Genomic DNA, 17,186 nt, shown 5'->3' with positions numbered 1-17,186 from the left:
ATTCACATTAGAAACCTGAGGAAAAAAATTATAGCATATTAAAAAACTCAGAGTACATGAACATTTTCAAGAGCTCTCCCTCGCCTGTGAGGGGAATTTCTAATTGTCATAAACATGAAAGGATTGTTGAGCAAGCTACCAAGACAGAGAACCCCTTCTATAAAATATCGAGGGACAGAAAACAACAAAGAAGGATATAACACAGGTAAAGCAATCACTGACAATTGAAAACATAACTTCTGTTTTTAATTTTGATGGATCGTTGAAGTGGGATTAAACAAAACTTCAAAGAATAAAAGCAGTGCTTGAAAACACAGTAGCTAGCTATAAAAGAAGATACAGATACCAAAGATACAGATGGTGATAGGAGGAAGGCATCACTGAATGCAGGAACGAAGGCAAAGGAGGAAATGGCTCTGTGATAAATACCAAATCACAGATGTGGACACACTGGAATAGATGAGAAGTGAAGGAAAAGCCTTGCTACCATTTGTCATTGCTGCACTTGAATTATACTCCTGGTCAAGAGATTTTACCTTCACACCTTTGCATTCCTCAGTGTGGAACAGGGAAGAGGGAAAAATCAGTTATAAAATATATCATCAGGAAGAGTTCTGAAATGAACTCAAGTTTCTCATATATGCCTTTAAGAAGTCCATTTACCAATTTCTAAATTTTGTTTAAATCCTCTCAGGAGGGAATTGTTGCCTGACATCCAAAATCACACCAGAAGAAAGCTCCTACAGTCAGGTGGCATCGCTGCCTTCAAAATAAGGCAAAGGTAGATTTGACTAATAGTGACAATCCAGGGCCTGTGGTGAAATGTACTTGTATCCATTGCTAATTATTCCTTCTTGGCCAGCTTTAACAGGGAGCCTCCCAGGGACAGCACTTGTGCACATTAACAGAAGCAATGCAGAGGAAAATGTCAGTGACTCACCAAAGGTGACATGGATGGAACATGTGCTGCATACTTAATGCAGACAAGTGGGCAGGTTTTTAAAGAGCCAATTAAAGAATGAATCCTGTGAAGAAAACACATTGCAGGAAGGCACAGAGAGGCAAATATCTCTGCAGTGAAGAACTCCTGAGGCTGACAGCTGAGTCAAGCAGCAAGACTTACTGACATGAACACCGGGAAAAACGATTAGAAGTGGAAGTAGAACACTTTAAGAGGAGAAAGTAGTTGCAAGCTTCACTGCTCCCTTTCCGGTTGCTGACCAGAGACATTCTGCTGATTTCTTAGGCACAAGCTACTTAGGTTTCAGGCTGAGACAAGTGGAGCCAGACCATCCTCCAGAACATCAGCAGGATTCATGTAGTCAGCACATGCCATGCTGATATCTAGACCCATGACTTACATGGGCTCTCACATGCCACCAACTGATTATATAGACACAGGTTTGACTTGACTTTAGTCCTGTCACTTAACACATATTCCTCCCAGTATTCCCTTCTGACCTGTCTGGATTATTTTTCCTTTCTGTTCAATATGTAACAGGGTATCCTACCATAGGATACAGGCCTGCCACAATCTAAACTTCATGTTGCTAGGGGTATACTTTGCCATGTACGCAGCTGATCTTTCTTAAATAATGACCCATTACAGTAACTACTAAGGTTTTCAGCATTGTGCCATGATTATACATAATACATTGTGCTTTTCAATTTTATGAATTATATACTTTAATATATATTTGGTGTTGATAAAGAAATACTATGATATGAAGAATAATTAAAATCCAGACGCAGTTGTGTAAGTTTCATTGAGTCAGATATTTTTAGATCAGAATTACTAATTTCAGAAGTGAAATTCAGCATTCGGTGTCAGTGTTTTCCATCATTTCTACCTACAAACAAAAAACATCTTCAACAAGATTTAGCAAAAGAGCATACAACATGCCTGGGACTAGAATTTCAGGAATTCAAAGGATGAGTTAGAGAAGAGATACCAATTAACTTTTTCTGTCTCCTGCTTGAGCACCCACATGTTGTAAAGGTCACATGTATAAACAAGATCATGAGTGAACCTCTTTAGCAGAGTGCTGCAAAGGCATAGAGCAAGTGGGGCTTTTGAATATATCAGGATGGATGCAATCTGCTTAAGACTGAGCCATTTTCTTTGATCCTAAAAGGAAAAGCAGTATGTCCCAATCACTCTTGGTTCTTCCAAGAGAGAGTGAAAAGTAAATCTCAAAAACATTTGACAGCCATGCTCTTCACTGCAGTCTCTTTTCCCATCCTTAATGTTTACCTTGGCTATCAATTGTGAATCTATGTGGCTCTAACCACCAAAAACAAAAGAGTAAACAACTTGTATCTTCCCATTTCTAGCCTCCATTTCAGAAGTATTCACAGAAAGGTAACACTTCGTACTGCTCTGGGGAAGCCACACTTTCCAAGCAAAGCATTTGTAATGAACACAAGAGGCAGGGCCTAGATGCAGAAGCTGGGCAGCTCGAACTCCTCCAGGAGGGGTTCACTGGCATCGGCCTTCCTTGTGGCTGGAATTTACAGGGCACGTGGCCCTGCGTGGGGCCACTGCGAGCACCTCTCCTGGCTCATGGGTCTCTGAAGGTCTTTCCACCTTCTCCTCGCCCCCTCAGAGGGCAACATGCCAAAAGCATGCCAAATCAGCAGGATAGGGAAACAGGACACTTCTTTCCCACTGGAAGTTAAACAGAACAATTCTGTTATCATGCTTTTTCCTCTGTTGCTACTTCCTTTTCAGTGAGTGCCTCTATCTCTGTTTTTAAACACAGCTTAAAAAAAGAAAACATAGCTTGACATTTTCCATTTCCTTAACTATGTAGATTTAGAGTTTTTCTGCCTTCAAGGAGTTTAAAAGGAGACAAAAACACTATCTGAACACTATTTTTAATCTCCTGCCAGTTCATTCCCATTAAAAATAGTCAAAGAAAAATAGTAACAACTGCAAAACAGGTTTGTGTTTTGTTCTGTCTTGGAAGATATTTCTAATGATGAGATGAGAAAGAGCCCAGGATTTTTAAAACATAGGCTATATTTTAACTAGTTTCTTATAAAACTGCATAAAACCACCACATTTCTCTGTCATGGTCATTTTCCCATTAAGATGCTTGGGAGAACTTAGTAACATTTAGCTTCAAATTACCTGTGGCAGCTATAGCTGTTCTAGTTTTACAGATACTGAAATCAAGACGAAGAGTGTTTGTAGCATGCAGGAATTCTATAAAGTAGTGAAAATAGCTGGAGGGTCCAGCACTTTATGAATTCAGAGAGCTGAACTTAATCCCTCTTTAATCTACTCCAAGGCTACTACTCGTACGTACTGGAAAACACCTGGGTGATATAACATTACTTTAATTGCTCCTCTGTTCATCAATCCCCATCTTTAAGGGCATACTTAAGAGGAGCAGCAGGTACTGTTTCCCTCTTCATTTCACCTGAGCCTCTTGTGGACAAGGCGCAAATCTAAATTTAAAGTCTTAAACTTTAAATCCTTCCAGTCACTATCCCTCTACCCAGGGGCTGTGGCAGTCCCCAAGTTCTTATCCTTGTCTCATGCAGCTCATCAGGTTCCTCCAGGTTCTCAAATCGGGCAGTACAGTTAGTGAAATCTGTCACATCATCCATCATCATAAGCACATTTGTCTGTGCACACCCCTTGGTCCTGTGCTCTGCTTTGTCTTCTATATGCCCTGCAAACCTCACATGAGACACCCCACCTCAGTCTTGCGCCAGTACTGCCAGAATGGCCAGATGAAAAGATAATCTAAGTCACTTTCCCTGACTGATTCTAGAGTAGTTACTATTCCTTCCTCCTAGCTCCATTCAACTCACATTTCTTTTGCATATTATCTCTTAGGCTCCAAACATCTTACAAATAAGGCTTAACTTCATGCTCTGAGAGTGAATTACAGCCAGGCCTTGACATACACAAAATTCCATCACAAGCATAAATTCAAGAAAACCCATAGTACATGCAACACAAAACAGTGAGTTCCCTCCCTCCCCCCACAGCACTGTTAGGCTTTACAGAGAAAGGTAAAGCAAATCTGTGCTCAAGTTAAACAGACTTAGGAATCCAAGTGCCCTCTAGAAACGCATCAGTGAAGGCATTTTAGGCTAGTTTGTGGTTTTAGATTAGTTAACTGTGTTGTAGTTCATTTTTAGTCTGAAACAACAACAAAAAAACTAGAAAGCATTGAATTTGAAAGATGCAGTAGATTTCTGTAGAAGTTTTAACCTTCTCATGATTCATTTTCTTCACAGCAGCACTGAAATGTATTACTTTTCCCCTGCAGTCACCAACTGTACACTCAGCCTGGAATATTAAAGTCCACATTTGATGCCAAAAAATATGGACTCAAATTTAAAATTTGGCAAGTGATGAAAAATATTCATTTAATGGTTACTTCTGAAAAAAATCATATAACTTTTAGAAAACTGGAAGTGACATCTACAAATCTCAACACCTCGTTTTGAGTGCTGGATCTGACAGTTTGGCCTATGGCAGGCAAATACACAAGAAGGGAGAATCGCTTCTGTTTCTAAATAGCAGCTCAGCTGACAACATTGCCTAAAGCAGAGAACACAGTCACATTCAGTGAGCACATTCATGGGTCACACTTGTAAGTATTTTTCAGTTATTTTACTATCAATACAAAGTTTTCAGTGCTACTGAAATTATATCCTTAAATGGCTGCAATGCTAACAGATTGACAATAAACCTACAGTCAAATACTAGACCACTAGCACCTGAAATACAGTAACAGACAAGCAGATATAAAGCATTAGTTTTCCTACCTTTTTGGAGAGAGCTTTTGTAACATGCCAGTAAACAGAGCGATCTGTGCAGTCCTGAGCTCTGCTCGGAGCCGACTCCAACACAGCTCTTCCTGTTTGACCTTCTTATCTTTCCTGTTGATTGCACAGTCCAGCTTGAATGTGGTAAGAACAAAAAGTTGTCTATTAACTGATGCTGTTAATTCACAAGCTTTTAAAAAAAATCATGAGTAAAGTTCATTACACAAAGCAGAAATGCATCAAATGTGCTGGAAGGTTGATTCAAACACGTTCTGACTTTTCAGAGCAATAATTCATTTTGTCATTTTGCATTAGCAGCTAAAAGGCTCTGTGGGACAGATCCAGATCATTGTGCTAAACAAGGATTGTTCACACAAGTAACAAGCAGTCCTTCAGACAGAGTACCAGGCTTTGATTCCTCTTCGCCTTTGATTACAGAATTAACCTTCTTGCTATCATTCCAGCTACAAAAAGCTTCATGAGGAATTATTTGGGGATAAATTCCCTTTGATACATTTGGTCTTAAATTGCAGACGTGCATAGAGTTTTGCCTGTCCTTCATGTACTGCCCAGCACTCTAAACACTCAACATTAGTTTGTGGCATTAAGCAAATCTGATTTGGAATAAACTCAGAGCATGTTTTCCCCCATCATAAAGACTTCACCAGTCCCAAATGCCAGATCTCAAATGAGTCACACAAAGGTAAGAGGATGTCAGAAACTGAAAAGAAACAATCCTTTTTCAAATCTGCTTGTTTTTCCTTTTCTCCACACCAAGATGAGGATGACTATTTTCACCTTCTCTCCTTGCAAAACATGCTCAAAATTTCATATGCAGCTAGTCTAGTCACAGTTACAAGACACTCCTTATAGTTAAGTACTGAGCACCCCAAACACCACAGCTGTGGTTTGCCCATTGTAGCAGGCACCATGCAAGCACAGAACAAATTGAGCATATCCCCACAAACATCTGATACCTCAGACATCTCTAACAGCCAAAACCCAACCCTGGGATCGAACGGCTGCGTGTGTGGGTATGTGCATGCAATGAAGTGCTGTCCTGAGACACATGTCATGGTTGGACAGAGGCTGGGGCTTGGCGGTGCCTGGTGCGGTGCTTGCAGTGAAGCTGCCCTCCCTCCTGCCCCTGCTGTTCCACTGAGCAGCCTTGAGACCCATGAGATGCCATCGAGGCCTTGGTTGTGCCTCTGCCTAACCTTTCCCCAAAACACATAGGTAAAGTTTCTTCTTGGCATAAAGTAATGATTAATTACAAATCACACTCTTGCTTACCCTACGTTATCCAGCCACCCAGGGTTAACATGAATTATAAATACTATTTCACACAGATTGGCCAATCTGTTCCTGCAGTATGCTTGGAAACACTCCATCCTTCAAGAATTTATGAGTTGGAAGGTATTCAAGGGACTGTAGAAGGCTACCTAGGCAATCATCACGCAGGAGTTTTCCTGCCATTGCACAGTACATGATACTGCGGTACACAAACCATGCTGCTTCAGTCTTGCTCACTTAATATAGCAGCTATGGCCATAGCTTGAAATGATATCACTATTTCACAAACTGACTGATGTTCAAAGGAGCCTACATTTTGTTAGACCATATATTTTATTTGTATATGCAGGAGCAATCTTTTATAACCTCAATTCTTCACAGTAATACCGCTTATTTCTTCCTTTATGTGGAATCCAGAAACTTAAGATTTTTTAAAAATATAAACTTATTTTTCTTTCAATGAATGAGGGATTTTATATCATCTGTGCTTCTGTGGCCCAGTCCCTGCAGAATCTCTATACATCAGTCACTGAGCAGTGTGTCCCTGAAGTATTTCATAAAGCAAACAATCCTTAGGGAAAAAAATAAGACAAAAAGGCAGCTTGTTTAAGTAAAAAAGTAACAAAATCAAGAATTGAACTATGGCTCTTAACCCCCTTTCACTATCTGTTTCTTTACCTTGCCTTTTAAGAACAGTACCAATCCACATTACAGAAGTATAATTTGGAAACCATATGAAAACTGAACACCTACCCTCAGGAAATAACTCCAGAGACCAAATTATAGCAAACAGGAAAAACACAAAGGTGGCACAGAAGGGTTTCCGTACTAGTAATTGTATCTCATATATTTGAAACACTAGGAATTTGCTACTGCGGAAATTGTGGCACCTCTTGTTTCCCTTGTGCTGAAGCACAGGTTTGAGAGCATTTGTTGTTTAACCATTAAAATTGCATGAAGACATGATGCCTCCATTTATGTTCAGCTGTCCCTGATTTTCAGGATTATTAAAACAATTTGCCAGGAGGCTGACAAGGACATTGCTTATAGACACACAACATTTCCTCTGATTGTTTCTCTCTGGCATTGCTTTTCATCATCCTGTTTGTTTGCCCTTCTGCAGCTGCGCGTTTGTCTGACAGCTTTTCCCTACAGCAGCCTCTACTTGGAAAAACAACACATTTTAATATTAAGGCTAAATTTTACCTTTTGTTTTCACTATTTTTCCAGTATAGCTGGTGACATGCCTATGATTTAATATTTTAGCCTGAGACCAGAACATCTGTCTTTAACACTCAAGGACAGCTGCTGAAATGCCTCTGCTTTGGAACACCTATTTGTTGATAATAAAAGCAAATACTAGAGTTAGGCACAAAGGGTTTTTATACTCTCATTTCTAAATTCCTCTCTGATATATTTCATCTCAAGCCTGCTAAACATTACAAATTACAATATTCCCCATACTGAATCCTGTAATAAAGCGATCCTCTCCTGCTTAGCATTTTACTCAAATTAGCCGTCTTCACTGAGTACAACTGTTGTCTGAAGTCACACAAGATAGTGCTTCCCCAATTAAATTAGTCTCTACAGGTCCCTATTTCATCTAGTGGCTGATGTGCACACATTTGAAATGCAATATAATGCAATCTGAACTGTAAAATTAACAGAAAAAAAATCAATTCAACACCTAGATATGAAATCTATACAGTCTGAAGTATGAACTTTATAGTAGCAACCATTTTCTCAGGAGAATTAACCTAACTACATTGATTTTAAGAGGACTACCAAGATACATCAATATTGGTTGTGTTAACATGCTCACACTAGGGTTGCATAACACTTAGGTAAGATCAGATTTAGCGCTATGTTTTGCTCTGATTAGCATGATAGCACTCCACAGTAACTGCATATGGAGTTAGCTAAAGACTTAAAGTGGTCTCTCCTGGAATCCTTTCATCTTTTCCCCTTCCTGGTTGAAAGCCAGACAGCTTTACTTCCGCCAGGTCTTTAGAGGGAAGGAGGAAAAAAAAAAAAAGAAAAAAGGGAGACCCCAGCTCCACAGTCTGGTTTAGAAAGTAAAAACACGCAGAGAAAAACATACTTCTACCCATCTGCAAGGAAATGCTGTCGCCTTATAGTCTGCAGGAAAATGCTGAGTCAAAACATCCAGCTGTTCCTTTATTCAAACTCTCTTCTTAGCTATTTAACTAGCTCCCTAAATAATAACTGGGTTTACTTACACTCAACTGTTAATAGTGAACATTACTGTGCTTGTTACTCAGTGGCACAAGCCACAACAGGGTCTATACCTAAAAAAAAAAAAAAAAAAAAAAAAAAAAAAAAGCTTCCTTCTAATCTTAACAACTACTGGGAGGCAGTGACTCGCTGACAGCACTTTTGGCTACAGACCAAAAAGTCATTAAGTTCAAACCGATAAAAAGATTTGAGCTCATGTCCAAGTCTAAACAGTCAACAAGGTCTATGCAGAATTCCTGGTTTTGTTCTAGCTACAGAGCAGTTCATACACTCTGTGTAATAGGAGAGGAGAAACCCTGTAAAGTAGCTTCATCAGCTAGAATAAGAATTGATAATTAACACTTACCAATCTGAAGATTAATCATTTCCTACCTTTACCCTCTAGATCACTAAGATTGTCTTCTGTTCCATAGAGGTAACAGCCTCTCCTAACTAAGCACAACTCGGGGCTCAGGCATACTTCAAAAAGCTTTTATTTTTGGATAACTGAAAGCCAAAAGCTTATATTCACAGATTCCAGCTTAGAGACTTAACTTTTGCTATTTTTCTTCTGCTTTTAACTCTGAAAACTATCTGGTAAAGCAGAAATCCTTATAGCTTGCTATAAGTATCATAATTAAGAAGCTACCTGCTAAAATAGTAATTATTTGATAAAGCTCTAAGAATTTAGCACTCTATTTTAATACAAAAACTATTTTATAAACATTAAACAAGTTTTTTAAAAAAAAAAAATCTAAAATTAACTTGATCAAGCCTTGAACTCTCACAGAAGGCAAACCAGAAGACCTACAACCACTTATTACTCTTACGAGCCCAAAACACCTCCTCTTATAGCATTGTGGGTGATTCAAAGGAAAATGGGTGCTTCCTTCTATGGAATAATCAGGTGATTTGATTTTTTTTTGATTGCTTTACCAGCTGCTTCAAGTTCTCAGGTAGAAATAATAGGAGTTTCATCAGGAAAGCACTTAAAATCTTTAGCTCTGGTTTGAAATACTTAATTAGGAGCTCTGAAGTTTTTGTTATCTGCTTGGTGGTTTGGTTAGTATTAGGAAATAACATGATGGAATTTTATTGATGAGAGTTTGAGTATATATAGGATATAAGTATATCCTGTGTTAGGTGGAGTATTGGAAAATTATATTTTTACTTAGGCATCCAAAGTGAAGGAAGCATACTTTGATATGGATTCAGGAGAAACAAAGGTTAAATTTTGCCTCTGCTGATTGAAGAATATGCTAGAAGGAATGCCTGGAGGACCCAAAATAATAGATCCTGGTAATAGACCCTAAATAAAAACCTAGGAAGAAAAGCTGACTTTGTAATGGACTTGTGTGACTTTCATTGCTCTAATCCAGTATTCTTACAGTTCTTAAAGTTTGAGTTTAACATATCTACTCACCTGAACTGTCTACAGTATAGAAAACACTACAATGGTAATTTTTAAATTTAACAAATAAAAATAAATATCCACATCCAGGTAAAACTAGCAGAGGAAAGTGGTGGGGATTTTTTTGAAAATGCTGCTGCCCTCTAGTTGTCACCTCAAGAAGGGCTCACGTGTGAAAAAGTGTGTCCGTTCTTTTGCAGCTCTGTAAGTAGAGCTAAGTTCTTATTTCTCCTAATAGCACCTTTCCTCTTATTTCTACAGACCATGTAGCCAAAGACACTCCGACTAAGCACATAAAAAGGCAGTAGTACACAGAGTGTGTACAAGACTTTCTGCTGCTTAAGTATCAAGCCTTGGTATGCTTAATGCAATGCTTAGAAAAAAATATAGTCTTAAAGGTATAGTAAAATCAATAGTAATGTGAAGTTTGAATTCCAGCCTTTGAACTGCCATAGTGTTGTATTTATGGACTTTTGATTAAGTGAAATGTACTTTTCATAAAGTTTTCAGTTTTGAGACTGGACCTATGTAATTTTTATTTTTATTAGTGCCATAGTAGATAACGTGTGAGGCATGCTGATAAGGAGAGCTCCACTACTGCTAGGGGTATGTAACTAAAAAATGAAATTATAATCAGCATTAACACATCCTAGGCTCACTCCATTAAATGCATGGTATGCATCCTATGTCCATACATTATAGCCAGTAATGTGAATACGTATATGAAGGAACAATGTATGTAATGGCAAACCTGACAGTATGAGATGGCTTCAGTGCAGCTGTGGACATACACAGCAGCACTCATCAGAGCTGCATTTTTCTAAGGACTGGTGTCTTCAATCCCAGGTATGTTCCCCAGCACAACTTGGTGAAAGTTGTCATGCATCTTGCAAGGCAGTCTTAACTAACAGATGGTGCTATGTGAGAATTTTATCACCCATGAAGAGTCTAAATTTTGTGAGCATGATATAGTATTTTTTACATGAGGATAGTGTTGGAAATGTAGTGCAAGATAAGTAGTAGCAAGCCAGCATACATAAGCCTCTACTGGAAAACACAGAGTTAAATAGATTCAAGGTGAATTGATTGAAACACCTGCTGGAAATGAGAAGCTCTAGCCTCATATAAAGAATCATTTTCCACAGAGTCAAACTGGCAGGGGTGATAATAGGCTTCATAAGTATTAGCTTCTGTGCAGCTGTAATATAGTCCTTGCTTGTGTACTACAGAAGCACTAAATTACTGCTATTTCAATATTTACAGTCATGAGCATTCATTTTGCTGACAGTATAGACTGTGTACCTTTGTACTGAAATCACCGCAAGCTTCCTCTGCCCCTCTCAAATTCAAACTAAATTTTTTGCAAAGTTTTTTTTTAATGTGTAGAGACGTTTATATTATTCATTGATTTTATTGGCCGCTCCCCAAACTAGCCATTGCATCTATATAACTGCACGTTTCATTACTATGACCCATGTGCTTTTTGCTTCTTGTTTATCAATTATGCATTGGTGCTAGACTGGCGTTACATGCTAGACTTCCTGTCATGTGCAGCAGTCTCTGTTATTAAAATTTATTTGTTCCGGCCAAATTTCCAAAAGCTGCCTGCTGACATGACGGAACAATCCTTGATTGTCCCCTTCTAACAGAGATTTCTTTCATCCCCTGCCATCGTTCCCTTTGATGTTATTTCGTTCTTTCAGATGCCTTGGAGTTTTATTTGACCTACTGATATCAACGCGTTTGGATTTGTAACTAATGTAAGTCAGTCGCAACTACTCATGTAATTCTGCCCGCAAGGTGAGAGATTTACATAAAAGTTGTTACAGACATCTCAATATTGCAATGTAGACCTCTCCACATTGCGCTTTGTTATTCCTTCATTTCAGTTGCTTCACCGTAGTTCACTATTTATAAATATGAATACTCGTGGCTTAATGAATAGCTGGCAATTTATTTTCCTACCCAGAGACTCATTTTAAGATCCCAGTCTGTTATTCTGCAGCTGCAGATTTTGCTTATATTTCATTTATTATCAATGCCCCAAAGCAGCATTTGGCAAACAACAGTGTGCTGGAGAGGTAGCTATGGTCTCAGGCACAAGCAGGTTGCAAACACTGGGTTAGATTTAACATTATGCTAGTTCAGGTAGTTACCAGCTGTAACAGAGACAAATCTTCAGTGTAGTCAAGACTGAATTCTTGAGAGACATATGACTCGAAAAGTAGAAATGTAAGTATTTGCAATGTTCATATTTTATGGGAGGTTTCCTCTCACCAAAGAAAATCAGTAGAAAGCAAAAGAGGGGTCATAAAAGTATGTCATGCCAGATCACTAGTCTTCTGTGACACAAAGGATTGCTATTTTTGATGTAGTAGGAAAATAACAGATTTCCGGAAATTTATGGAACACATTTGAAGGATAATTTGTCATTTAAAATATAAATACTCTAAAATAAATTACTATAAAATTGAAATTTACTTTTCACCTTTCAGAGGCATAATAGTTGTCAAAAGAGAACAACCTAGAGGGAATATGAAGCTACTAATTAGATTACAAGTACAAAGAAAAAAAAAAAAAAGGTTCTTAGGAGCTTAAACTCGGTTCCATCTAATTTAAATTCTAAGTGGCATGTGTCACCAAAACCGTGCAGCTCAGGAAAGTTTTCAATGGAAGATGGGTGGCAGAAGGCTGCAGAATGGAAAGCAGATAATACAAAAACTCAGTAAAACATGGTATTAACCACTCAATGAGGGAATTCCAGGGTAAAGGATAGACCAGTAACAGATAGCTGGGTACTGCTGTAGTTACAAGCCATCAGCATAAGGAATGACTAAACAGGAGGCAAGGGAGGATTCCGATAGAGCCGTGTAAATGACTGACACAGAAAAATTGCATAAGGAGTATTTTGTTTGTTGTCTCTACTACCACAAGAATGAGTAGGCATCAAATAAAGGCAGCAAATAGCAGATTCAGAACAGAGGTGGGTGGTTCTTCACACCGCAGGGCAGAATTCCTTGTCATGGGATGCCAGAGTTGCTTAAGGTTTATGTAGTTTCAAAGAACAGGACAAAATAACAGAAAAACAAATACCTGGAAGGCTTTTCAACGCCAAGCAAACACCCGTGGCCCGGGAAAGGTGGAAGCTGAGAGGCAAGGGGGGCATCGCTGGGCAGCCGCTCCGCCTCGTGCTCCGGGACAGAAAACCTCTGCTGGCACCTGTGAGCGGCGGCTCCGTGTTCCTCTGTGTTCATGAGGATGCCCAGTGCCTCCCAGCCACGGACTCGTATCCTTGAACACCCCACGGGCCACCCTGTGCACTGCGCTCACAGCCCTGCCTGCGCTCGCGCTGCTCCGAGGGTAACCAGCGCCGGGGCTCTTGGTGCTCGAGTCACAGCACGAGCGTGGGGAAGCTGAGTGGGTTTTGATGACTGTAGAGGGTTTGATGAGCTGGACTGTTTCCTTTTCTTTTAAGATAAACAATTTATGTTAAATAAATGGCTGTCACTGCAGATCATAGGTCTTCTCCACCCTCTGGCTTCCTCACGCTGTTCTGTAACATGAATGCAGGCTGAGCTCAGCACCAAAGGAGCTGGTAAAGCAACACACCTGCATAGCAATATCCATGTCCTTCTGAATGTGTTACACTGACTGCTTTTATTTTCTTTAACTGCTGTCCCTTTCCCAACTACACTAGCTGACTTGTGATGTAGCTTTAAAACACGGAATAAGCCGGTAAGGCCCCCGCCGTGTGTGTGTTTCCCAACGTGGCAGCCTGCCGAGGGCTCCTGCGCTCCAGCGCGCGCTACCTCTACTCGCTCAATAACCCGGCGCGCTGTCAAACCCCCGCTGAGGCGGACGCGCCTGAGGCACAGCGCAAACGCGCAAATCTTGGGTCCTCGGGCGTTTGCGGAGCACGTTGAAGCAGCTGTGCGCTGGTTTGCACCTTGGTTGATTCTTTGTGTGACCCTCGGGAATGGCATAAAGGGAAGGCAGGAGGACGCGGAGCCCGGCGTGCTGCAGCGCGCGGAGCCGCCTGCGCTTCCCGCGGCCGCACCTGTCCGCGGCGGCGGGAGCTGCGCGGGGGCGGAGCGGGGGTTGCTGCGCGGGTAGGAGCGGCGGGCGCTGCGCGGCGGCAGCGGCGGGGCGGAGCGGGGATGGTGCCGCCCGCGGGGCCGCGGTGACGGCGGCGGTGGCGGCGCCTCCTGCCGCGCCATGAGCACCGGCACAGGTAGGCGGGCGGCGGGGACGCGGCCTTTCTGAGCCCGGGTGTGTCTGTGTGTCTATACGTGTCTATACGTGTCTATACGTGCTTATGTATTTGTGTGTGTGTGCTGGGGGGAGGCTCTGCGCGGTGCCGCAGCCCGGCGCTGCCGGGGCGGGGGGCACCCTCGTGCTGGGGCTCTGCGGCACCCCCGGTGCGGGGCGGGGGGGCAATGCAGGGTGTCCCTTTTCCTCCCATCCCCCGCCGGATCCTGCCGTGGTGACCCCGAATTTCAGCCCTGCTCGGAAGGGGGTTCGTGGGGACCCTCTAGCCCTCTGTGCTGGGTGGCACTGGGCTGGGGGGCGGTCTGTTAAGGGCACAAAATCTGATGGCAAAATCCTTCAAGGCAAACACAGGGTTGTGCGTTTGGTAGGGCGGAAAGGGGAGGCTTGGAGAGCTGGCGGCATCTTTTATTTCTGCGGGTGCCCGTGGCTGCTCAACGCAGCCCCTGCCACAGGAGCAGGGCGACGCGGAGCCGCTGCCCGGTGCGTGTCCCTGCGCGCGGCCTGGCCGCCAGCCCCACGCGCGGGAGCAGAGCGCGGCCCGCGCACCTGCCCAAACGCTGCGGTTCGGTCCCTGCAGGCTGCAGAAAGCGCCGGCACCGCCGTGCGGAGAGCTGCGTTGCGGCCGGGTAGCGAATCGTGTCCAGGAGCAGAGGGTGTGTGTGCTAAAGGGGCAAAAAGTGATCCGAGCGCTAGAAATCCTGCTTTTTTTGACCACAGAGGGAATCGAGATGGTTAACTCGGATGTCTCTATCTGCACTGGAGAGGATTGGGCCCGAGCGTGAGATCCTATTCTTGGTTACCCATCTGTAATCTTCAGCCAGGGAAAACACAGCCTTGGGAAACGCTTGGATTTGGTGGCGGTGGAAACTGGGCTTGTGGAGAGAATAGTTGGTTCTGCGTGATATTTAAAAGGCAAATTAAATAGGCTTGTACATTATAAACTCAGTGAAAAAGTTGGTGGATGAGAGACTGGTGCAGATAAGACTTGATATGGTTTTATCTCAGGAATTGCACCGAAGAGGGTGTAAATGAAATGGTGGAAATGGAGAGAGAAAAATAACATCTTGATAAGGAAAAAAAAAAAAAGGGGGGGGGGGAGGAGGAAGAGCTCCCTGAGACACCTCAGCTCTTGTTTTAAAGTAAAATTGGCAGCTTTAGGAGTGTTGCTTTAAGTATCATTTTAGCTTTGATGTTTCCAGATCCTGTGTTTGTGTGTCTGTGTGAACTGTGTAAATTGACAGTCAACCTCCATTGTACATTAATGCAAGGAGCCCACACTTACCCTGCAAAGTCTGTTTACTTCAGCAGGCAACTATTGCACAGCAGTTTTACTATTACAATTAATTCAAGTGAATTTACAGCTCACAAAAGATTTCCATCAAAATTCCTGCAGGAAAGAGCTTTCAAGTGGTCCTGTAACCTAAAGATGTTTCCTGTTTTGCAAACACAAATGGGGTGAAGCGTGGAGTTAAATCATCTCAAGACGAGGTTTGGGGAGAGGTTGATCTGTTTGACAGTCCAGGAGAAATATTTTCCTTTGGTCTTCCTGTTGCTCTTGCGAGGGAGCGAAGCAGTGTGGGTCTGTGCTTGTTATGCCAAAACCTTCCTCGCGAGCGCGTGTCTCTTGCGGTGCTGATGCATCATGTCCTCAAGTGCTCCTGCCACCAGGGCCTCCATAGCCCTGTGATGCTGCTCTGCCTCTTTAAACGTTAGGCTGGGCTTTTAATATGAAAAGGATTGTGTTTTCTGAAATGTGTTTTATTTTGCAATACATAGATAGGGATTTGAAATGCCCCAATAATATGTGCTCTGAACATCACACTATATTAACAAACTGCAAAGCTGTGGTATAATTTTAAAACTAAAAATATACTTGTGTGACAAGGTAAGCTACAGGTAAAATGCATCATTATTTATCTCATCATTAGATTTTTCCACACATGATTTTTTTACCAGTTGAATTCCATGTATTTTGCATTGCACCTCTTGGCTGAAAATATATCAAAGAAAGCTCCTTCCTTGCCCTCACTGCTGTGAGGTTTTGCATAATGTGTGTATGTGCTTTTAGGCTTCCTAGTGCACTTATATTTTTCAACTTGAAATCATAGCAAGAAGAACAGAGTAGGTTAAAACTTTTAAGGTTGAGAAAATTAGGTTCCCATCAGTTCTCAGAAATAGGGTAGCATGATGCCTATTATTTAAGTGCAAAAAAAGGAATCACAGAGCTAATTACATACTAGACAAATTATTTTAGATTAGATTAAATTAGATATCATGACACAAATGGCTACTTAGTCTTCAAACTTATATTAGATGGAAAATTGGATTGCATGGATCAGAGGGCAGCTAATGGGGTGTCACAGCCCAAATGGAGCATAAAAGTAGTGATACTGGTTGCAAAGGAGGTTGTGCCATTGATCACTTTGGTTCCTGCTCTGCTTGTGAGGCATTGAATTCTTTGTCAAAGCTCATGTGCCAGTATGGCAGTAGGACTTCTCTCTGGAAACACCACCATGGCTGGCTCAGGCCACAGGATATTTTAAGGTAAAATATACCTTTTTCCTCATACTTTCAGCCCTTTACTTTGGGCACAAGTAAAAGAGAGTATTCGGTTACTTGATGGAAGCAGCAAGAGGTCATCTTGTTGTGGAGATCTCCTCAGTCTAATTAAGTATGAACGAGTGAAGATTATAGTGCAGAGTCATCCGAGCTCTGTACTTAAACAGAATTAGAATTACTTAATTTCATTGCCGTTTTAGCCAGAGTACAGTTTATCTGGAAAAATAAGCAATGGCACATATTCCATGCTGGTGATTTCTTTCTATTAAATTGAATTGCATGGAATATATATTTTTTTCTTACAGGTTGTAGTAGAATAGGAAGTCATATCTTGCATTTCTTTAAGAGTTTTGGGTGAAGATTTTTTCTTTCCAGCCATTTAGAAAAGCCTTTTAGCTCAATGTGTGACATCTGTTTAATGGCATCACGTTCTTAGTCCGTAAGAACAGCGCACGGGTTGCACGAAGCTGAACTAGGCCAGAAGAGATGGACAGGTCGGGGCGGCGCCAGCTGCTAACTTCTGCTGGCAGAGCTTCCCGTGCTGCCCAAATACCCTCTGTTGAGCCTGCTGCCTACCCTTTGGACAGGGAGCACATTCTGTTTGCAATAAATCGGAGGTTTTCTGACCAAG

At 41.6% G+C, this 17,186-nt stretch overlaps 1 protein-coding gene across 7 annotated transcripts in view; it reads left to right on the top strand.

Annotated features, from left to right (window-relative positions):
- Positions 1 to 13,875: 13,875 nt before the first annotated feature.
- Positions 13,876 to 17,186, top strand: part of ABLIM2 (actin binding LIM protein family member 2) — a 125,136-nt gene continuing 121,825 nt past the window's right edge. For all 7 annotated transcript variants that reach the window (XM_088540012.1, XM_088540014.1, XM_088540011.1 and 4 more), the window contains exon 1: positions 13,876 to 13,958. In XM_088540012.1, coding sequence (XP_088396138.1) covers positions 13,943 to 13,958 — 16 coding nt within the window. In that variant the 5' untranslated portion in view covers positions 13,876 to 13,942. The remainder of the gene's footprint in view (positions 13,959 to 17,186) is intronic.

Source organism: Tinamus guttatus, unplaced genomic scaffold (genome assembly GCF_059628265.1).
Source record: "Tinamus guttatus ecotype Peru unplaced genomic scaffold, ASM5962826v1 Tinamus_guttatus_pri_ptg000052l, whole genome shotgun sequence".
Lineage (NCBI taxonomy): Eukaryota > Metazoa > Chordata > Aves > Tinamiformes > Tinamidae > Tinamus > Tinamus guttatus.
Note: the sequence above shows the minus strand (reverse complement) of the source record. Positions and strands in the feature narration are given on the sequence as shown.